Here is a 22,728-nt window from a genome sequence, read left to right as displayed (position 1 = left end):
GGCTTTTTTTTTTTTGTTGTTGTTTTTTCACCTCTTTTTTCTCCCGTTCCCGGCCCCTCTCGAGCCGGCGGCGGGAGCCCAGCCTGCGGGGGAGCCGGGGGAAGCAATGGTGGAGGTGGCGGCAGGCGCAGCCCCGGCGGAGCCCCGCGGCAGCAGCCGGGCGAGGTGGGTGCGAGGGGGGCGAGAAAACAAAATTTAAAAAAAAAATAATAATAAAAAAAAAAATATATATATATATATTTGGCGTTCACCTCCCCGCCCCCGTGCTTGTTTGTGTGGAGGCTGACGGTGTGTGTGTGTGTGGAGGGGAGGGCGGATGGAGCCGTGTGTATTTATTTAGGATTTTTTTTAATTTTTTTTACCATTTTTTAAATTTTTTTTTTCCTTGGGGGAGGTGGCAGGCGCTGAGGGTGGGGTTAAAGCACGCGGCCACGGCGGCTCCTCTCCTCTCCTCTCCTCTTCCCCCCCCCCGGGGCGCACAGGGGCACATGTTGCAGCAGCCCGGCGAGGAGGCGGCCGCGCAGCCTCCTGGCATGGGGGAGGTCGGAGCAGCGCGGCGGGCTCCGGGCACCGGCCGTGCCTCGTCCCTTTGCCTTTTTCTCTTCCTTTCGGTCTAGGAGAGGAGATGCTGAAGCCCGGAGCTCCCGCAGCAAGAAACCTTGAGGTGAAAGAAAAAAAAAAAAAAAAAAACAACAAAAAAACAACCCAGGCGTTGAGTTACCGCAGTGCCGGCTGCTGCTGCAGTCCCTGCCGGGCTTGGAGGAGAGGACGAGGGGTCACAGCAGCTCCTCTTAGGGGTAGGGGACACCTCGGCGGCAGGCTGTGCCCCAGGAGGTTAATCATTAAGCTTCGTTTTGGCCGCGGCCCCGGTGCTGAGGAGGTGGCGGATTTCGAAGCGCTAACGTTTGGGCTTGAGGTCACCACCCTGGATAGGGAAAAGAGGGTAAATGCCGGGTTTTTAGCTCGAGTTGGCTGGGAAAAATGTATGTTGTTGCTTCATGTGATGATGTTTTTCGGTTCTTTGAAACTTATGGAGACATACTGTACCCTGTCAGGAGGGGACTTCAGGTTACTCACTGCGATTGTGGCCAAACTGCAGCTCACAATTCGTTAGTCATCCTGCAAAAATTTGTGGTGAAAGTTACTTGAGTAACCCTTTAGTCTGACCTCCTCAAATGCTCTGTGCTGTCAAGAGTTGATTATTAAACAGTCCTGTTCAGTTTAACTACGCAAATCAAGAGTTTACATGATTCAACTATCTTTTCCTTTTCCTTTTTTTTTTTTTTTTTTTTTTAAACTTCTGGCACAGAAGAGTTTACTCGGGATGCGGAAGAATGCATGCATAAAATTACATGCAAATATATAGTCTGAAAGTTTTAGAGGAAGCATGATTATAGTGCTCTCCTTTGAGGAAATTTCTGGTTAATTATTCCTCCCGTCCTAACGAGGGACAGGCTCGGTTTTACTTCTCTCTTGGAGTTGCTTAAAACGGTTTCGTGTTCCTGCAGTTCTGCTTTTGCGTCAGGTTTGGATGCTGTCACGGAGGGGTGTGTGCGGGTGGGGTGGGGCGGGGGGAGATGACACGCAGGTGCGTGGTGCCATCGGTTCGGTCGCTGCTTCGTTGAGGTGACAAAGCCAGGGGCTGGCGCTTGGGACCAGCCGCCTCGTCACCTCAGTGACCCAGCCTAATGCCTGTTGAAACCCCCGGAGGAGCTGAATTAGTGCTGAATTATTGCCGGGTGCGCGGAGGGAACGAAACGGAGCATCAGCTTTTCCAGTTCAGCTTTCCCAGGTATCATTTTCAGTTGTTTTTCTGGGGGCAGTGCACAACTTGAAAAGAGAACAGACTCTTTGTGAAGTAACAAAATATCCCCTCTATATCTTTTAATACTTGATAATACAACAGCACTGGTTGGAATCAAAATCCCTTTGCTTAATGGAAATCCAGATTTAGCTGCTCTCTCCGAACATGTGCTTTTCTCCCTGCAATGTTGCAATGCTGTCCTTCTGATGGAAGGAGGCAACAAACATTGCATAAAGCGATCAATAGTTAGAACTTGTTTTGAGTAATTTTATCATGTGAAAACTGGTTTTGCTTGGATTTTTGTTTCTGGTCCCTGTGTACTATAAATAGAAGAGAAAAATGGAGGAAAAGGAGGTACAGCCGCAAGGTAACACTGCTGAAGGAACTTGTTTTGAAGGTCATGCATTTGGTGACTGGGAGTGCTAGCTAACCCTCTTGTGCCCCGTCTGGTAATAGGTACAGCTCACCAGTCTCCCTAGACATCGTTCCTAACGAACTGGATGTCGCTGGTAATCAAAAATTTGGTTATTATTACCTGCAGGCTCCTCCTAATTTTTTTTAAAAATGCTTCGGGATAATGAGGATGCTGCTGAGGGAGTCAGTGCATTGGTATCAAAGGAGTGATTCCTCTAAAAGGCTTTGAAAAATGAGAAGCAGATAAGGTGTTTTTGTATTCCATGCTGACAAATAGATGTCATTCTTTGCATGAGTAAGTTACGCTGTGTATGGGGGGGAAAACGGCTGGATTGCCCTGACTTTAAGGCTCCTCTACTCTGACTGCCAAGGCCTAGATCCTCAATAATTATCATTTTACTGCCACCTGGTGCAGCTGGTTTTGTAGTGGGGCTCGCTGACACGCTTCTGGGGTTTGGTAGAAAGCGCGTGAGCAGCTCTGTTGAAGTGCATCAAGGAATGACATTCCAGGTCGGTATTTCACTGGATTTGGCCATGTCTCCTGCTGGAAAAATCACATTTGTTTCTTATCTTTTTTATTCAGATGAAGTGTTTGTGCTCTAAATGGTAGAGCCTGGTAGGCTTCTTCTAGATTTGTCATACACTTAAAGCTTTTTGAAGTGTATACTTCTAAAACTTGCCAAGAATAGGCCAAAAAAAAAAATCCCCAAAATTCAGGAATATGCTCATTGTGGCAACGAGGTTTTAATAATCTCTTTTATTTAGTTTTATCACTGTGTCTTCGTAGCAAGCACGGAGTATGGGGAGGGGAAAAACAAGTATTTGAATAAAATGAGGCTTTTAACAAGTTCCCTTTTCGTATTTCTGGAAGGCTGCTAGAGTTGATCAGCTTCCAAAAGCTTGGAACTGTTTCTCTTCTGTGTTGCTGGTTGAAGATCTTTTCCTAGTATGTATATTTATCACATTTTCTCTTGCTGTATAGTAGAAGTGCGTAACTAATTTTGAAGCAAGTAGATACCCAGGTGCTTTTCAGATTGCAACTTTAACATTTTTTTCAGGTATGTATCTGATTTTAATTGCTAGTAGTTGTTTCTAAAATAACATTTCAGTTAACAGTTAATTTAGGAAGAAGGTGTGGTCATTATGGTTTTGAGCATGAGAGAGCACGGGATTAGTATTTGATGTTTCTACTGTCGTAGGCTATATTCAGACAAGCGCTTCAGACAGAAGAATTTGTTGCTGTGAGTGCAGTTAAAAATTAGTAATTTAATCTGCCTGTTATGTAATGGTGTGACCTCGTGAGTGTATCTTTAGATGTTTTTATCGGTCCGCCGCAACTTTACAGTTGTCTTGTGCAATTCCTATGGGCTTAAAGACAGCAAAAATAACCTAGAGAAGATGAAGTTGGAATAGTAAAACACAGGCTCTTCCCATTACTTTAGCACAAAGCAAGCACGTTGCTAAGTGAAAGCTGAAGAACAGATACCTCGGATCTGGTTAGACAGCAGCACGTTTTTCTTCTTTTAACACAGGAAGAACTGACAGGCACACTGAGCTTGATCCTGCATTTCTTTTTCACTGATTTCACTGGGCGTTTTTGGGTGTAAAAGCTGAGTATGCAGTCCTCAGCAAGTCTGCAGGTCATGTAAAACAGAAGGAAAAGACTGGACCATTACAGTGCCTTGCGATGAACTGAGAGAGTCATTGAATTGGTGTTTCAGGAGAGGCAATTAGCATTTAAGTAAAGAAACGAATCCCAGTGTGTGATGGGTGTGGTGCTGAGATTTTTAAAGGGAGAATCGATGAACTGATTTCATCAGCAGTTGGTTAAGAGTTTTGTTGTTTCAGATACAATAGCAAGTGCTGAAAAACATAAACTTTGAGCTAGTTTTGTTCATCTTTGTAAATAACTTCTGAAATTTAACAGCTGCTTCATGTTAAGCTCACAGAAGGGTTATTCTGCGAGCAGACTGACAAATGACACAAATCACAAGCCAGCTATCTAAATCAAACGAGCAAGAAATCTGCATTTTTTGGGGCGGATGACTCACTTCAATCTATTTCCATAGAAGATGAACTCTCATTGGTGACGAAGCACCAGAGAATGTGCAGGTTTGTAGGAAATGTGCACGAGCAGTCGAAAGCTACACACCCCACCAAGGCTTCCTGCCCCAGGCTGCCACTCAGCTCGAGTCTGCCGGGTTTCCTGCTGATGGCATCCTTCTTCAGCTGCTCTGGGCCAGCTCGGCGGCCTCGCAGCCGCAGGGAGAATGAGCTTTCCCCTTCTGGGGGAGGAAAGCCGTGAGACCGGCCTGGCCGCGGGTGGAGGTGAGGCCTCTGAGGCAGCCGATGGTTTTTGGGAGGCATAGCGGCGGCAAGAGCAGCGCTCCTGTTGTTGTGCCGGCATAGCTGTTTGTGCAGCTGTGTGGTGAACTGAATTGAGGAACCGGTGGGGTTGAGAAATAACCTTTCTGTTTGCTTGTCTTCGGGGTTATGCGTAATGTAATACAGGGAGCTATGCAGATCTGGGAAAGGCTGGGATTTCTTGGTCTGGTTTAAGGAGTGCAGCTTGCTGAATGTCAGATTGTCCCACGGATTTAGTGGTGTTTCACCTTACTTGGGTGATGATTTTTTTTAGGCATACATGTAAATGTTGGAGTGGTTGTGGAAGGCTGTCCTTGGGATAGAGAACATTAATGCCAACTGTTGATTTGCTTTTGAGTAAAAATAAGGCTTACAAAACAGCTTGAAGTTGATTACTCAAACTGCTCTCAACTGCAGTGGATAGTTTCGTATTGGTATGCAGGCACCAGGTACAGAACAAATTCCTGCTTGGATTTAGAAGCCTCTAATCAGGTTAGGTGCTTACCTGCTACTGGTATCAGTGGGAATTAAAAGAACAGGAGTTAATTGCTTAACCCGCTTAAAGGTCTTTTTGCAGAAGCCTCGAGGTATTGTATGCATCCTGAGCTGCCTAAAAGTGTGGGAAAACTTTGTTCCCTTTTCCTTAAACTTGATACGCTAGAATGAGATTAGTATTTCTCCTTTTACAAATGTGAAGGAGGAAAACTTCCCCACTTCACAACTCCACTGTTTTTTTTTCTTTTTTGTTTTTTTTTTCAATGTTGAATGAATCAGAAAGATGAAAACTTTTTTTGTGTTTCTGGTATTTACACTTCAATCCTAAACCAAAGAAAGGCAAAGAAAAAAACCTTCCATGTATTTGCATTCTTTAACATTAATTTAGTTCAGTACAGTAAATTGAGAGGCAGATCCAGAAATTCTGACCATTATATTTGCATTATGAATTCGGTTTGAACTGACACTGGATTGAGCAACTGCGTAGTGTTTGCTTTGGCTGGGGTACGTGACCTGAGTTGGCTGGGGAGCTTATTGTCACTGCTGCCTGTCCCCTCACCCAGCTGCTGGCCCCAAACACAGCAACTTGTGGGAAGTGAATTGAAACAGTCTCTTTCTCTTAAGGAGAAGTGAAATGGTCTGGGGGCAGTAGCTGAAATTGACATAGCCATTTATAGCTTTCTTGCTTTCTTCTTTTATTAGTGTGGCTTATGTCTGACAGTCTAACACTGGCAAGAAGATAACGTAGGAGTAAGGTTTTCGATGACCTGAAATACAGCGCTTAAGGGATGGGTTTGTTAGTTGATTAAATAGCGAACGCTGTGTATGCGGATGTGAAGGTTGTTGGAATATGGTTAAGGCAGCACTAATTACTGGTTGTAAGATAGAGCTCGTGGAGATTGACGAGATGAATTGGCTTGTTTGTGGATGTTATGGTTATTTGCCTCTTCAACGGGTAGATGAAATACATATTTATTTATTTATTTATTTTACTAATACAGCATAAAAGTATGAAGTAAAACAGCTAGTCCAACAGACTTTATTTTCAATTGTTCACTGAAAGCAGCAGTCAGGTTTGCACTGCGTTACCCCTTTGTTCTCTTGTACCAGGACCAGCACCAAGCCCTGTGCTGACTGTGGGAGGAAGGTGGCTCGTTATCCCCTTCCATAGCTTTCCAGTCATTATGGGAAGATGCTGCTCAAGTTGAGTTATCCCCGTAACAAGTACCAGACAAGCACAAGCAGTGGTGGCTGTGCTAGCTGAAGAGCAAACCAACTGATGGCGTTACAAAAAGTGCCAGAGACTCAAGCCCCGTCGGGCCCTGGTGTGGTTGAGCCAGCCTAAAGGCTGGTGGCTTCTGGTGGGCCAGGGCTGGTGCTTGCCTGGTTGGTGAAGGTCTGCAGACTGCAGCAGCAACGTGCTGTTCCCTGAAAGCTTATGTAGATAAAAAATAGGATTAGCTGTGGGCTGGGAGGGTCTTCCCTCTTCTCCTGCGCTGTTACTGCATGTGGCACGGTGGCGAGTGGGCCTGGCTGAAAAGCGATTGCTGCTTTATTGCTAAGTTCTTCGTTGGCCTTTTCAGCTCCTGGAACTGGCTCACCCCAGACAGTTCTGTGCAAAGGTAGGATGGAACAGTGCAGTTCATAGTGGAAGGAATAAATAACAGAAATACGTCGGCCTTGACTGACACTGCTTTAAACTGCCATGGAACTATACCCCACTTGAAATTGAAGTGATAAATGATAATTTTCTTCTGAGGAGTACTTCTGTTGCCATCCAGTTTAACCTCTTCTCTGGATTCTATAAGATTTACTGTTCATCCAAGATGAAAATACTCAAAGGTATTTTAAAAACTGAAGTTCATAAATCAGAAGCAGACAGCTCTGGGTTATTCCTAACAAACGTCACGACGGCATAACTCTAAAGCTTGAGCTGACCTTAGAACGGCATGTGATTTTTGTGTACCGGCCTGGGAAAAACAGGTCGCTCTCCCTGCTGTGGGCCCTCAAATACTGAGGTATTAAGCTCGAGTATTTTCATAGTAAATTGAGACCTTCCCCAGGGCTGGCAGTGTGAAATGTCAATTAATAAAAACCCCACTGTTTTTACTCCTGAACAGCAACTCCCTCCCCCCTTTTTTTGTCGCTGTGCTTTGGATGCATGGTTAAGAAAACCTGCGCAGGTATTTAGTGTGGCTGTATATGCTAGTATGGAATGGTAACGCTGGCACGATGCACCAGTGCACTGATTTAGAGACACAGCTGTAGGTTTAATTGCCTTATGTAGCTGTGGTATACCTGTGGAGATTTACTGCTTTTTTTAATCCCTGTTGCATGCCCAAACTAATAGTTTATACCAATAGAAAAAGTGGAATATAAGCTAAGCCTGAGTTTACGGAAGACTTTTAAATATGAGCAGAAGGTTTTCCTTGCATGTACCTTCATCTCCTACAGGGACATTGGAATCAATTCTAGTATGAATCGATCATTCAGCTGATTCAAGGATTTAATTTTGATTGCATTAAACGCAATTTTAACTTGCACTGAATTCAGCAGGTACATGATCTTTAAATATCATCTTTAAACTAAAACCAGACTTTTTTTTTTTTTTTTTTGAAGGGATGTCTGTAATATTCTCAAATATTGACTGGTTGGGGCTTCTCTGAGTGATCTTATTGGTAATAGACTTTCTAATTTAAAAAGGAGTAAGAAGTAGATCCCTTCACAGTTAAATGTATTGTAACTGGTGGTTTTGATACAGGGTTGGACGTGTTCAGAGTGAGGTAGTGGAGATGTTGTGGTGTAAGGATCCCTGTAAGGATTCTGTCAGACAGGAATTTCACAAAAACTGTCCTTCAAGAAATTTTAAATGTTTTCATTGTAGTCCTGAACTACCTTACAAAGAAAACTTGATCCAGAGGTTGTGGATGTTGCTGCAATACTTCTAAGCAGGAATATGAAGTTAACTTCTGTTTTAGGTGCTGTTTGAGTGGTGTACCTGAAAGCTGACCACCTGGTAACTTCTGACCTGCTTGTGGTGCTAGAAGGAAGCAGCTGGAGCTACTCAGAATGGTGACAGAAAACATGCTTACAGTATAACTTAGTCCTTCAAACTTTGTGGTTTTGGTAACAGGACTTTAGCAGTAATGAAAAAACAGTTCAGTCTTTTTACCACAGTCAGAAGCTGACACCGGTAGTCTTGGGACAGCAGTTGAGTCGGATGGTAGGGAGTTTGGGATTCTCAGTACGCTTTTACAAATTGTAGTGTAGTAGGGATTTCCCCACCTTTTGGTAGCAACTACTGACAAGTTAACTTCTTGAGTTTCGTCTTCGCTCAAAGCTGTTACGCTAGGTGTTTAAATGCTGTGTTATCTGATGATGGCTTCGAGAAGTGAGACCTGGCGGAGAAGAAACCTGCTGAATTTAGGAAGTGGTAGTCTGAGACACGTCAGTATTGGTAGTGTTCATAGATCCCCTGAGGCAGCTGCAGGGTCTGTCTCTGCTGCTGCTGGGGGACTTGACTTCAATGACGACCCGATTCAGTGACAGACAGAGCGTGCATGCCGGCGCTCTTATCTCATGCAGACTGAGTCTTCGCTCGGGTGGTTTGTTGTCTGGGTGAGACCTGATGATGGAACGTGGTCCCGTCTGGCTTGTGGGGTAGAGGTGCTTTGTTGGGACACGCTCTCCCTGCTTGCTTGTGGTTGTGACTTGGATGAGGTTTGAGGGGCTGCAAGTGGAGTCTTGCGTTGTTCTTTCCTTTCAGAACAGTAGCTCATGGGGCACGTGATGACTTTATCATCCTCGTGCCTTCCTGCTCTCGTCATCGCACATTTTTGGCAAGTAGCTGCGTGGAATACTTGAAATGAACAAAATGGCAAGGCTAAGGTAATAAAGCCATTTTCGGTGTATGTACATGGTGCTGGATTGTAGGCACTATCAGCCTGTGTGGGGAAAAAAGCTTCTGTCTAATCTGTAGTTCAAATTATATGATCAATTCTGTAAACAAGCTGAGGGTCACAAAACTGGGCTGTGATTAACAATTCTAGATGGTATTTAGAGAAAATGCCATGTGTTTTATGTACTGGCGCTTTTAAAATTCTGTAAATCATGACTTTAAAGTTAGATTCTCTTGTATTTATCTGCAAGTTGTATAATAACCTTCATATATTTTATAAAATAATCTTAATTATGAAGTTGTAAATTTAACAGTGGTGTTACTTTCCACTTTACGTACTGTTTGAGGCTATTCCTTTATTGCTGCATTTGATCCACCGCAGGAAATGTAACACAAGACATAATGCAGAGAGACTTCTTGGAATGTCACCTTCATAATCCAGTAGCTGCTATAAGAACGAAGGGGAAGGTAGCTGTTCAGGTACAGAATGTGGTATTAGTGCCCAATAAAGTCAGTCAGAGCTCAGAAAGATACTTGCTTTTTGCTGTAGTTTTTCCTTGGCTGATGGTTTGAATTTGAAGTTTGAATTGTTGCAAAAAGTATGTGGGCCTAGCTTGGATGCCTGAAAAAACGGGCCTTGTGGGTGCAACATTACAATATCCTAAAGGCTTCTTTCCAAGCTTGTTAAATCACCATTGGACTGAATAGTACAAGACTGGTTTGTCTTCCTTAAGTTTATCAACCACTAAAGGAAAAAATAAAAAAGCATATCTGTAGGATACGGGATTAAATGCTTGCCACATGGAGTGAGATCTTTGTGTGGGGAAGTTGCAACAGTTTATTTCTCTTCCCATTTTTTAGCAAGTCAGTTGGAAATGAGGGATTTTCACCCATCTGTTTGCAGACATATGTTTGTTCAGCTTATTTTTAGGAGATGGATCCAGGCTTTTTTTCCCCTGTGATTGCAAACGTAACCTGCCAAATCAATTTAGAATGAACAGTGCAGTTATTTCCTGAAGCCTCCAGTGTTGCTGCTGCTGCAGGACAAGGTTTCTTTGTAGGATATGCAATTTAGAACTTCTTGAAAACTATCTGTGAAGATAAGAGGTCTTATTTAAAAGCAATATCAGAAGAGGGGGGACAGTGAAGAGCTTTGTCCCTATGCCTAGGGTAGCTCTGAAGCTTGAGGTTTGGGGATTATTATTATTATTATTTATTTTTTTTTTTTTAACGAAGGATGAGGGAGCTGAAGCTTGAATTCTTCTAAACCAGTTTCAGACTTGAAAAGGTAGTGTGCCAGTTAAGTTTGCAACTGGTAAGATAACCCTGTGGTTGGGCTGGAGGGGGTCCAAGTTTATTGTCATAGCTACTGTCAAGTTCTTCTGTGAGCTGGCAGCGTGGGGGTTAGCACTGTGGAAAGCAGTGATTAACAAGGAGGCAGCACTTTTGTGGCAGAGAGTGAGCTGAGCAGCAGAGGAGCACAAAAATGCATGCCTCATTAGAAAACAGGCAAGCACCTAACAATCCTGGCAGTTTCAGATGAATTTCTGTGTTCATGAAGACTTTACTCCTTGTTTTCATCAGTCTGTCTCAGAAAAGAGGGAGGGAGAGTCCTTCTAGGAAGGGAGTTCGCTTACTGTCCTGGTTTCAGTTAGAACAGAATTAATTTTCTTCCTAGTACATTATCTAGTAACATTATCTGAAGTGTAGCACAAAGCTGATTAAACTGATTCTGTGCACAGCATGTGTCATTCCCTCATATCATAGGGTATGGTTATTAATATTAAGGCTTCAGGTCCACTTCAACTTTCTACCTGACAGCCAAAATAAATAATAAATATCGATAACTTGTGGGTGCTAGAAACTGAATTGAGATGATGTAACTTCATGTAGGTCACAAGACAATGATGTCTTTCCTGGAAAGCAAAAATAACAAAATCTGAAGTCTTTGATCAATTCAGCATCACCCTACCTGCCATAAATTAAAAAGCTTCCTAAGCTAGTGAGAATGTGCTCTGATGTGTGTGGGAAAGTTATTATTTTTTTTAATTTTGTGGCTGTTTTTTCAAGTAATTCTCTTCCCTTACTGTGTTTAGCAGGGCTGCCTATAATATCTGGCTTGAGCCTTTACTAAGCACCATTGATATGGCTCTAAAAAGTGTTTGTGAAGTCTCTTACTTGTGAGCTTCAATTAGTAAATGCTTTCTTTGTTGCCATATCCAAAATGACTTAGCAGAAGCAGGGAGGAAAAATGACAAGGATACACAGCAGTGCAAAAGATTGCTAGAAAGAAGAAGACTAGAACTTTTCACCTTGGCAAAGAAGAAACTGAAGGCAGATGAAAATTTATGTTTGCCGCGCCAGCTATAGAGCGGACAGGGGGAATAGTGGAAAAATTTCTGTCTATTATACTTGCACAGAGTCCCCTTTTGTCTGGTAATTCAAAATCAAGTCATTCCACGTTCTTGCTGTATGAAGAACTGAGGAATTAATTGCCAGTAAAGTTCACAAAGGTTGAAGATATAAATGGGTTCAAAGAGTGAGTGGAAAAAGTGAGATTAGCTTCGCTAACATCAATTAAATGTGGTTCGCATGCAGTTCCTGGCTCAAAGAATACTCAAGTACCTTGCTGCAGCAAACCAGGTGAGTGTTACTAGAGAAATGCCTCACTGTCCTAGTGCGTTGTGTCCTTTCTTTCTTTTCGAGGAAAATGTTGGAACTGTGCTGAAGATAACTAGCGGGGAGCAGAATGGAAGCAGTATGTGAAGTTAGATTGGCTTTTACTCAGACTATTTACAGTTCTTCATGCCTCGAGCTGTGTTTAGGGAAATTACAGGCACATCCTTCCGTGGCCTTTTTAGTTACTCGGACTGTGAAATTCCATACCCATGTTGTGCCGGTGACTCTTGGTGCTGAAATGTGGGAGGACTGACCTTCTCGAAAAACTAAATAACGTGCTGAAAGACGGTTCAAAGTGTGTTGCAATTGATGAAAGTAACACCAACTGCTCTGAATTTCTTTTGACGTGTAACGTGGTGTTTTGGTAACTTCTGCTGGGTCTGTCTGTGCTGGAGTTAACTTGCCTTGCAGCAGCCCATCCCAGCCAGACCCAGCACACTTCCCCAAGCTGGAACGTTGCTTCAGACTGACTGTGGCGTTGGAAGAACACAAAACATGGAGCGTTACTCAGCAGTAGCCCCTGCAGCGTGCTTCTCCAGAAGCAGAATACCGGTATCTGTTGAATACGTGCCAGTTCTTAAGATGTTCTTAATTACCATTGTGTAAATGTGTGCCTGTGTGAAGTTCTGAGAGGAAAAAGTGATACGATTGTGTGTAGTTAGAAAAACAAATAGTGTTCAAGTTCTTAAAGTTGGACGGAGCACAGATTTCTTGTGTAACAGTTCAGGGATCTTAACCTCTTCTGTATGTTCTCAGGCTGTTGTTGGTCACTCCAAGACTGCTTTTGGCTCGCTGAGTAGAACCGAGGTATTAAAGGACAGATGCCTCTCCCAAGTGGGTAGAGAGACTGCATAGCTCGTGATGTGTTTAATTAAATGGAGTGTTTTATTATCATTATCTTCAGAGCAGCAGTGCTGCTATTGGGTGCACTGTTGCTAGCACTACGAGGAGTTACTGTGTGCACACCTACTACAAAGGCTATCAGGCTTCAAAATGAAGCCACATGTTGAGATCTAAGTCTGCATAGCCCCAGTTACAGCTTATCTCTGCAAAGAGCTTTCAGAAAGATGGAGGGGTTTTAGAAAATTGAATTTCAGCTTTGTTTTAACAAATTCCTTACAGCCTGATGCTGAACCGGTAGAGCGGTAGGTGTAGTGCCTGCAGGTAGCAAGGATTAATCTCTTTTGACAGCCTCGGTAAGCAAATGGACTTTTAATGCTTGGGTATGGCAGTCAAATACTGCATGCAAGTTACTCAGCCCACTTAGGAAATACAGCGAAACTCCAGCCCTCGGTAGATAATACAGGTATTTACAGGTAAAGGTCATGGCTTCTGTCAGACTCAAAGAAGAAAAAATTAGATGTTTTACCCTGTCTCTGCATGATCTGCTCAAAGACTGGCATTATACGGCTGCTTGCACCAGGGCACGTAGTGTTGCTGGTATGATGCTAGCTAGCCTCTCGTTAAAGGGCGGCAAGGATTACAGATCTAGGACCAAGGCATTACTGGTGTGTTGTCAGTCATCCCTGCCAAAGAGGAGGGGGAATCTCTCTGCTCCCTTTTTTTTTTTTCCTCTCCAGTGAAAGCATACTGAGTTGCTCTGATGCTTATCAAACCTTCCTGTGAGCCGTTTTAGTTAGCAAGCACACCTGCTATTTCTCTCACTTCATTTTCTGCAGGGTTAGTGCTGTGAACTCATCTACCGAGGGGCCTGGTGGAGCTGCTGCAAGGGAGGGATTGGGCCTGAGCTCTTGGAGACATGGAGGAGGAGGGAGCCTCCACCTGAAGGAGGCCTCAGGTGGTCTGGTTGCTTCAGCTGCGCCTGGATCCATGGCCTGGCACTGCTGCGAGAGGTGAGGGTAGAGGCAGGCAGGTTACGCTCATCAGTTTTCTCTCTGGAGTCAACATGAGCGAGCCGAGGTTTGATTTCATCTAGGAGCTCGTTGCCAATGCAGGAATGTTGTGCAGTGTGGGAAGGTGTTGACACCGCCGGAGGTTGTCCGTATCTTGCTGTTCTGGGCTTCCTTTCCTGGGGGAGTTGTTAATTGTCTGTGCTAAATATTCAAGCTGATTTAAGGCGGTTCTGCTTTGGGTGGTTTGCTGAGCTGCAAACCTAGGTGATACACTGCTGTCGAGATGGCTCGCTGATAGTCACAGCTTGCTTCTGTGGCTGTTGAGCGTTCGTGTCAAGACTTGAGATCAATAAATATCACTTGTAAGTAAAAGCATCAAGGAAGAATGTTTTAATAGCAGACAACTGGTCTTGGAGTCAAATTGATGTTCAATATGTCTAGAAAAACTACTACATTTTTTTTTTTAAATGGAACTACAATGTTCCATTGAAAATGGCTGGTGTCTTAGGCTCCCCGGAACTCTTCCTTTCTCATGTAATAAACAGGAATACTGCAATTACTTCATCTTGCTGGAAGAGTTTGTGGGTATTCCTGTGCTGTGTCGTGGAGCTGAGTGCAGATCACTGCACAACAACAGACTATGTTGCCTCTTGAAAGCAAGCCAACGTCCTTGCATGGTTCAAGGTTGTGCTGTGTGAACCTACCTGCTGACTTGGAGCTGCTTGCTGCGCAGTGTTGTTTGGCATTATGGTGTGTTTAATGAAACTTAGCTCTTTATTTGAAAGAGATGATGGAGCCCGCTTTCAATAATAACAGTAATACTTCTAGGGGTTAAAATTGAAGTCACCAGCAGTCTGTCCACTTGCATAATTTATTGTGGGCTTTGCTTCTTCAGAACAAGACGACGACTTTCACATTTCCGTCGATATTAAGGTGCATGGGATTGCTTTCACTCCTGTAGCTCCCTTCTGAATGCCTGTTCTTCTATGTCCTGGTGCAATTATGCTCTTAACATCATTGCAAGGGGGAGCTTGGGATGGGTGCTCATTTCTGTACAGAGACTGACAATGCAGTCTGTAGAGAGCTGCCAAGGAAGCTTCAGTGTACAGCAGTGGGACGTCTTCGGAGGCTGCGCTGCTCAGCAACTTAAGCATCAGTAATAATCAACAAACAGGGTCAGTATTTTGTGTTTGAACATCCGGCTCTTCAATATAAGGTTTGCTACTAAGAAACTTGTAATAAAAGAAAGTTCTACTCATTCTGAAAGTGGTGTTCCTGGAACTGATGTATGGTATCTCAGCTACCAGAGGATTAGCTACTGACATGTTATTTTTAACAGTCAGTGGGTGTTTTGTTGAGTGTATGCAGAATGAACCAAGTTAGGTACACACTTGGTCTGACTTCTGATGAAAACTTTCTATAGTTGCTTGCTTCACTGGTAAATTTGTTAGGGTCAGCTGTCAAAATGTTCCCCTTGGCTGCTTGGTTTCATGTGGCCGTGTCCTTGGTCACGATGGTATTCCCAACAGAGCACCTTCCTGTCCTGCCTTGAAGTAGGACAACATCTGGATGTGGAAGCGAGTTCCAAGTCTTCAGAATTTGGATGATACGGGGTTGCACCCAGGTGTGTGTTAGTTAGGACCACTTAGTGCACCCTCTGAGCCCATTGGGCTTCATTGTCTCTATCCTAGAGATGATTGTTTTGGCAACACCTGCCTCTTTTCCTCATACCTTTTTTTTTTGTTTGTTTCCTACAGCTAAACTTCAGCAGAGGTCTTGGCTTGTTTTTGTGCGTAGCAATGTCTTGCTATCGGGGTTTAAAACTATCTTTGTCATGTGTTCCACGTGCTAACTGCATGAGGTCATTACAGGGTGCTGTGCAAGGGCTCATCAGAACTCATTGGTAGGATCTGAAGTCCAGTGTGAGACTGTCAAACTGATGAATCACATGGGGCTGTAGCGTGCACTTTGATAGTCCTGTTTTGACCTTAAGTGTGGCTTCCTCCAGACTTAGCCCTTTTGTCACGGGGTATGGTGACCCCGTTTGTCAGAATGCTTGCCTCCAGGAAAGAGCGTCTTGTGTAATTCCTGGGTGTGTGGATCACTGCCTGTCCCACTGGTGCTGCTTTCTTCCCAGCTTCCACTTTTTCATCCACCTCTTGATCCCAGTGCTCCCTTGTGACTTTTCAAATTTCCTTTTCTCAGTACTTTAGGTTGACTGCAGTAGAGTAGAGCTGAAGAAGGCAAATCCTCCCTCCTCAGTTTATGCAGAATAAATCTCCCCAAATACTGTCTTTGTAGCGGGCCCTTGGTTCATCCCAAGTATGGTTAACGTTAACCCCGTTTTCTTGTCACATGGTTGCTTTCTAAGGGCGGTGAACAAATGGACTTTGTGTGCAGTGGCAGTGACACACAGCTGTGCTGCTGGAAGTTGCATAAGCAGAAATGTGGGGAGTTGTACAAACTTGAGCTGATTGCTACAGCTGTCTGCAGATCGCTGTAGCTGAGAAGTGGGAAGCGGACAGTGAAAACCCACGTTTCAGATCACCCTTGAAAGTAGGTGGCTTTCACCTTCCTAGCCAAAGGTGGAACAAGGTTTTGTAGGGTTTTTGTTCCTGAGGTTCTGTACTGTGATTTGCTTTACTGATATATGTGCTCATTTTACTTTTTATGTTAGTGAGCTATGTGCCGTAGTGTTTCCTATTTTTTAAAACAAAAAGCAGCAGGAATTTTTCAAGTAGTGTTGCTTTGTACTGCTCTTCGTGGATCTTCAATGAGTTCTTACATCAGTTTTGTTGGATGGATTTAAGTATGAACTGAATCCCTTCTAGTTTTTTGGCTTCCCTAACAGATCTCCCATTCTCATCAGTCAAAGGAAAGGCAGCTGGAAATTTTGTAATACAGATGGTGATAGAAGCTATTACTGGAATAGGAAAATATCTTGTGATCTGTCCAGATGGCTGCCGCCAAGCCAGAAGTCGGAAATGGGCGCTCTCCTGTGCTCCACGATGCTGCTCCTTAGCAGGCTGCCCAGAGCACACCACCTCCCCTGCACTGCCGCTTCAGGCAGCCACTGCAGCGTCAGCAAAACAGATGAGGAACAGAGAACTGCCTTGAGACATGGGCTGAAAAATAAAAAGCACCGACAGCAAGACAATAAAAAACAACCTCTCCCATTATGATGAGGATTGTAATAAAACTTTGTGATAAATCCCGTTCCCTAGAAATGAAATTGTCTGCTGGGCGTTCCTTATCACTTATGTCTTGAGATGTCATGATGGAAGCGAGTACTAGCGGACTTTGGATAAAAAGGATGGACTTTGAGATTCCATCTTTATAGAAATAGTTGTTCTGATTTCTGTTCATTTTGTTGCTTTCAATTTGAGAAGTCAATCTGACACTATGAGCAAGTGTCTAACACAACCCCTCTTTGGTGTTGTTTTTCTTTCTTTAGAAGATCACCTTTTTAACAAAGCACTTTTAGTCCCTTTTTTGTGGGTAGCCTTTATTCTTGGCTTAGTGTTCATAGTATGTATATTACTTCAGTGCATTGATAAAAACCTTGTGTAGACAGTTTTTAATTACAGAAGAGAATGCTGTTGCGCAAAATTGTTGAGATCAAGTCTTACGTAACTTAAGTCTTTCCTGTATTGATACCGAATGTTACCTGTCTTCTCAGAAATATTAATCAGCATTATTTGATAACTTTTACAAAATGAGACTGATACTGGAAGTGTGCTGGTACGTGGGACTGGCAGCACTTACAGTGCGTTATTTGATGGAGCCACGCTGATCTTGCTAGACCGGTGTTTTTTCTGATGAAGCATACAACCAAGTCTGTCTAATGGAGATTTTTCTGTGTAGGATCCACGTCCCGTTTGCTGCAGGGCTACAAGTGAAAGAAGGAAAATGAAAGAAGATCTTGTAGTTACATAATCTGAATGCTTACCCCAAAGACGTTGAGATGTGAAAGGTTTTATTACATCGCTGAAATACTCTGCAAGTGGTGTTCTGAACACTCTCAGCTCAAGCATCCAGAAGATGAATTGCAAAAGTGTCGAACGCGCGGAGCTTAGTAGCCGGGGGCTGTGACCAGATCAGCTGCACAGCGCTACATATTCTGGAAAATCGGGCTCTGACTGAGCTCTTGACAGTCCTGTGTGTGTTTGCTATTTCTGGGGGAGCTTCTCACCTTGGTGTCCCTGGAGTACAGGGATCACAGGTAAAGTACCACGTCACTTTTTTTCTAGCGAGGGTGCTATAGAAACACCTAAGGACAAGGTAAATGAGCACTGATAGGGACGCTGAGCTGCATGGAGTGGTACAAAATGCAGGCAGCTGCTTTTCCAGTATTTGTGTGTACTGAATGGGAAGAGGAGATACATAGTAGATGATGGTCTCTGGTTTTCGTGGAGACTGCCACTGCTTTCTGACTGTTCAGCTGTTTGGCTTGTGTTTATGGTCAGTGCCATCATTTGTTTGTGTCTTGGAGGTATGGAAGAAAACTAAGCTTTGAACTGCAGGCTTCACAACTGGCTGAGAGCAGGATGTTAAAGAAGGTAGTTAATGTTAGCCCCCAAGAGCATATCTGAAGATCAATATGCAGATGCTACAGGAAATCAAATGAAGGAAGAATAGGGATTTTTCTCGGGACAGTTCCTGCTTTCTAGGAGGGTTTTTTGGTTTTGCTTTTTTTTTAATATTCAGTACTACTCTCCCTTTGGATTTAGTGACAATTCAGTGGTGAAAGAAAAAAGGATCACTGATTTACCTGCTGCTGTCTAACTAAAAGTTGTACTTGGATTGCTGAGGAGTAGAAGACTTAAAACCAGGAGAGACCAAGGGTCACCATAGCCTAGGTCTCTGGTGATGTGGAAATATGTAAAAGGTGAAGAGAAGCACACTTTGCACTGTTAATCAAGTATACCTTCCTGACTGCTAGTGCTCTGCCTTCTTAGCTAGCATTTATAACTGGACTTGTGTTCTTTATTTTTTTTCTGGTCTGGCTGTAATTGTACTTCAGGCAAATGAAAACTGCTTCAACGGTTCCGTATGTATCTGAAATGTAATCCGACTCTTATTCATCCCGAGTTACTTTCTAGTCTGATGTCCTAATTTAGAATGGTTTGTTGAGTTTTTGTGTAGTTTGTACATTGGCTCTGTAGCCCTCTGGGCTGGTAAACAACTGGATCAGTGTTACTGCAGAGGAACATGGTTGCTTCGCAGTACACCTTTCGTTCTGACAATGTGGAAGAGAGAGGGGTTGATCCATTTGCGGTCTCAGTAAGAAATGGAGATGGATTTCCATATAGCTTTTGCGACAATACTTGCTATTATTCCTGGTCTTACATATATCAGAAACCTCTGCTTTTTTAATTTCTCTTCAGTTGATTTTCTTTCCTAGAAATAATTGCACTTCATTTCCTGCTGCCATTCACTTGCTTTTCCAGTTGAAGAGAAAAGTCAAAATTCATCTTATCTTTTGCCTGCAGAGAAGTGAATAGCAGCAATGCAGCCGGTCAGTTCTGTCGGCCACTCTCCCAAGGAACAGCCAAGTGAAATAGCTAGAAACAAACTGTCTGCTATAAAATTCAGCTCTGCCTATTCTGTAGTTGGAAGGTATAAAAATACGAGTATAAAAGCTTGGAGCTTATTTTAAAAATAACTGACCTTATTGTACTGCAATTCATTGCGTACCCTTAAGCTCACCTTGCTTGCAAAAAAAAGGCTTCTCTGCCTGCCTTTGCCAAGCTGAGGGCTCAAATTCTAATTACTGTACAGTCAAAAAATTCAAGGAGACTTTAATGAGGATCAAAGTGTGCTTGCTAATCTAGACACTGTAAAATGCCATGTAAAATCCCTAAAGTGGGAACTGGAAGCTTTACATTCCTACCAGCATTTTGTTGTCCTATGCAACCCCAAACCCTGACTAGCTGCAGGTGTGCTTGTATTAGAGGTAGATAAGGTTTTGGTTTTGCTTCTGTTGTGTGTAGGTGACCTCTGTTTTCGGGCTGCCACCTCGCTTGTTCTTCTTCTGAAAGTGGCTTGCGTTTTTATGAAATCAAGAACTTGTTAGTAAGAAAGCTAGAAATCTGTTATTTCTCTTTCCAGATATGAGAAATGAGTGTTGGACGCAGAAGATTAAAGCTGCTGGGAATTCTGATGATGGTAAACATTTTTATCTATGTCATTGTGGAAGTCTCCAAAAGCGGCAGCCAAGAGAAGAATGCCAAAGGCCGTGTTATTATACCACGCAGCAAATTCTGGAGGAAATACACTCCTCACAAAGCTTATTGGAACAAGCAGCAACAGAAGCTCGAACTGCTGTACAACCCGATCCTGACTTTGCTTTCCAATATGACTGTGGAAGAGAACTTAATTTCTAACGCGAGCGTTCTCAGTTCCTGTGATCCTGACCCGTGGGTGACTTCAGAGGTTAGTGACTTTGCAAACTTGCCAGACAGATTCAAAGACTTCCTGCTTTATTTGAGATGTAGAAATTACTCATTACTAATGGATCAACCAAACAAGTGCAAACATAAACCTTTCCTGCTGCTGGCTATTAAGTCACTTATACCACACTTTGATAGAAGGCAAGCAATTAGGGAATCCTGGGGCAAGGAAATAGAATCAGGAGATATAACAGTCAAAAGGGTCTTCCTTCTTGGGCAGACCCCACCAGAGGATAACTTTCCTGACCTTTCAGACATGATAAAATTTGAGAGTGAAACCCACCAAGACATTCTGCTCTGGAACTACAGAGACACTTTCTTCAATTTAACTCTGAAAGAGGTGCTGTTTCTCAAGTGGGTCAGCAGCAGCTGCGCAGATGTCCAGTTTATTTTTAAGGGCGATGACGATGTTTTTGTGAATACCCATCAGATCCTGGATTACTTGAAGAGCTTATCAAAGGACAAAGCCAAAGACTTGTTCATAGGTGATGTGATCAAAGATGCTGGACCTCACAGGGAAAAGAAATTGAAGTACTACATCCCAGAAAGTGTTTATGAAGGTTCGTATCCTCCGTACGCAGGAGGCGGTGGGTTTCTGTACTCTGGTGATCTGGCATTAAGACTGAATAATGCGTCCGACCAGGTACTCCTCTATCCTATTGATGATGTTTATACTGGAATGTGCCTTCAGAAGCTTGGGCTGGCTCCAGAAAAACACAAAGGTTTCAAAACATTTGACATTGAAGAGAAATACAGAAATAACATATGTTCCTACACAAACTTAATGTTAGTGCATAGTAGAAAACCTCAAGAAATGATTAAGATCTGGACACGCTTGCAAGATCCACACTTAAATTGCTAAAGTAATGTGCAAAAGTGTCTTAAATACAAATAACTTTCCAAGTTTGGGTCTGACTTTCTTGGTGAACCATTGAAGCTCTGTTTAACAGTTCTTTTAAAATTTTCTCTGGAAATTCCTTCCTATACTTTTGAAAGTGACAGTAATACTAAAATTGGAGGGGATGGCACCAAGACTTGGTCCTGGTTTTTTCCACTGTCCTGGTGGTCATTATGTCTCAGTATCTATCTAAATTTTAAAAAGGACTTGAAAGATGTGGCTTGCTGTCAGTGATCGGTACCTGTATTGGAAGCAGTGATTGCATACTATGGAGCATCTTTCATTAATTGTGATGGTGGAAGACAATTTTTTTTTTCTTGAGTAGCGTTTGTGCGGGGCTGTGTGGAAACCACTGTAAATTAACAACTCACAAATTGGAGGAACGTAATTTTTGCTTTAAGTATGAAACACGAGACTTAATTTTTTAACTTACAGTTTTCAGTCTTTATGCACCCCAAGCAGTATTTTCTCCTTTTGTGCAAAGTGTGCCTGTGTCTGAAGGATTTACCCTTTTATTAGATGTGTTTTTTTGGTGTTTTGTCTTTTTTTTTTTAACATGGCAAGAGCGTATTGTGGTTCCAAACACCCCATAAAAGAGCTGAACATATAAGGGAAAGGCAGAACAGATTTTGTTTGGGGCTGGGCAGTAGGTACAACGCAGCTGCTGCCCACCCTGAGCTTTACCCATAAGGTAAAGCTGACTTGTAACTCACGGTATTTATGTGAAAAGCTACGCTGGTCAGTCCTTGATTTCTGTTTTGGCACTAAAAGTGATCAGGTAGCTGATTTGATAAAAATAACTGAAATTGCACATTGCTTGTGAGAGCACGGTTTGGATCTCCTGTAAAGCAGTAGCAAGTCCAGGATTGTGCGGTTCCTGAGAGGTTTGGATTTTGAAACAAACTTTGAAGTTGCATGATGTCTCATCTAGAGTTAAACATGTTCTCAAAGCTCAGATTTTCTTCTGTATTTCCACATCTTGCTTATAAGAGCTATTCTAAATAGTGATTGCTTCCTTTGTATATGTAGAAGTGCCTGTCTATTTATTGTTCAGATGGAAGACCAAAACATTTTCTTAAATATATTTTGTGTAACATTTTATTTGTATAGTGTTGTCACTCAGATATTTAAATAGAGCATGATATTTTAAACCTGTGAGATGTGTAACATGTTAAATAAAGCTAATTGTTATTTTTGAATTTGAAAAATAAAATGTGATTTAAATATTTCTTGTGGTGCTTCATTTGAGATGCAGTGTTGGCCTAGTGCAATCACACTCTGCGGCATTCAGTAACACATTTTGGGAGTTAAGAGGCTTAATTCAGCAGCTTTAACACTTGGGTGTTATCAAGAAAATATTGCAGCACTTACCAATGGATTTGTTGGATGCTGAAAGGGATGGCAGCTCTTGCAAGGGTAAGGAAAAATCAGATGCCCTAGGAAAAATGGTACGTAAAAAAAAATCATTGATGCCCATATGGCAATGCCATTCCTCTAATGAAAGGAGCCAAGGAGTACCTCGGATGGCTTACAGTGTAGTTTCTGTTTAAAATAACTCTAACTGTAGCTCTTCAGGTTTCTTGACGTGTTTTCCTGCTCCTTCCTGTATCTTGATGTGGGATTTTCCTGTTGCCTGGTTGAGGGGTAAGTTTTTCTGGTCTTGCACCTCTCCCTTCTGTAGGTACTCACTGCCAACCTCGGGACAGACAGACGGACCGTGCTCTGGTATTGTGCCATGAGGTTTGGCCCCAGTTCCTTGTCACTCTTGAGGAATTGCACCTTTCTGAAAGCTGCAGATTTTACTGTGCATGTGTTAATTCCTACTCTTCCTACCCGTGCTAAGTATGTGTAAGTTCAGTTTCTTTCTAAAT

The 22,728-nt window shown here is 42.9% G+C and overlaps 1 protein-coding gene across 5 annotated transcripts; it reads left to right on the top strand.

Moving 5' to 3' along the window:
• On the top strand, nt 1-22,074 carry B3GNT2 (UDP-GlcNAc:betaGal beta-1,3-N-acetylglucosaminyltransferase 2). 5 transcript variants are annotated; one of them, XM_032185074.1, is made up of 2 exons: nt 1-165; nt 19,619-22,074. In XM_032185074.1, the coding sequence occupies exon 2, from the start codon at nt 19,628-19,630 to the stop codon at nt 20,819-20,821; it is 1,194 nt and encodes a 397-aa protein (XP_032040965.1). In that variant the 5' UTR covers nt 1-165; nt 19,619-19,627; the 3' UTR covers nt 20,822-22,074. The 5 variants fall into 5 exon arrangements, with proteins under 5 accessions (XP_032040965.1, XP_032040967.1, XP_032040966.1 ...); XM_032185076.1 differs by lacking the exon at nt 1-165 and adding an exon at nt 496-664; XM_032185075.1 differs by lacking the exon at nt 1-165 and adding an exon at nt 1,617-1,792.
• The last annotated feature ends 654 nt before the right edge of the window (nt 22,075-22,728 follow it).

This window comes from Aythya fuligula, chromosome 3 (genome assembly GCF_009819795.1).
Source record: "Aythya fuligula isolate bAytFul2 chromosome 3, bAytFul2.pri, whole genome shotgun sequence".
NCBI classification, from domain to species: domain Eukaryota; kingdom Metazoa; phylum Chordata; class Aves; order Anseriformes; family Anatidae; genus Aythya; species Aythya fuligula.
The sequence above is the reverse complement of the archived record's forward strand: the minus strand, read 5'-3'. Positions and strand labels throughout refer to the sequence as shown.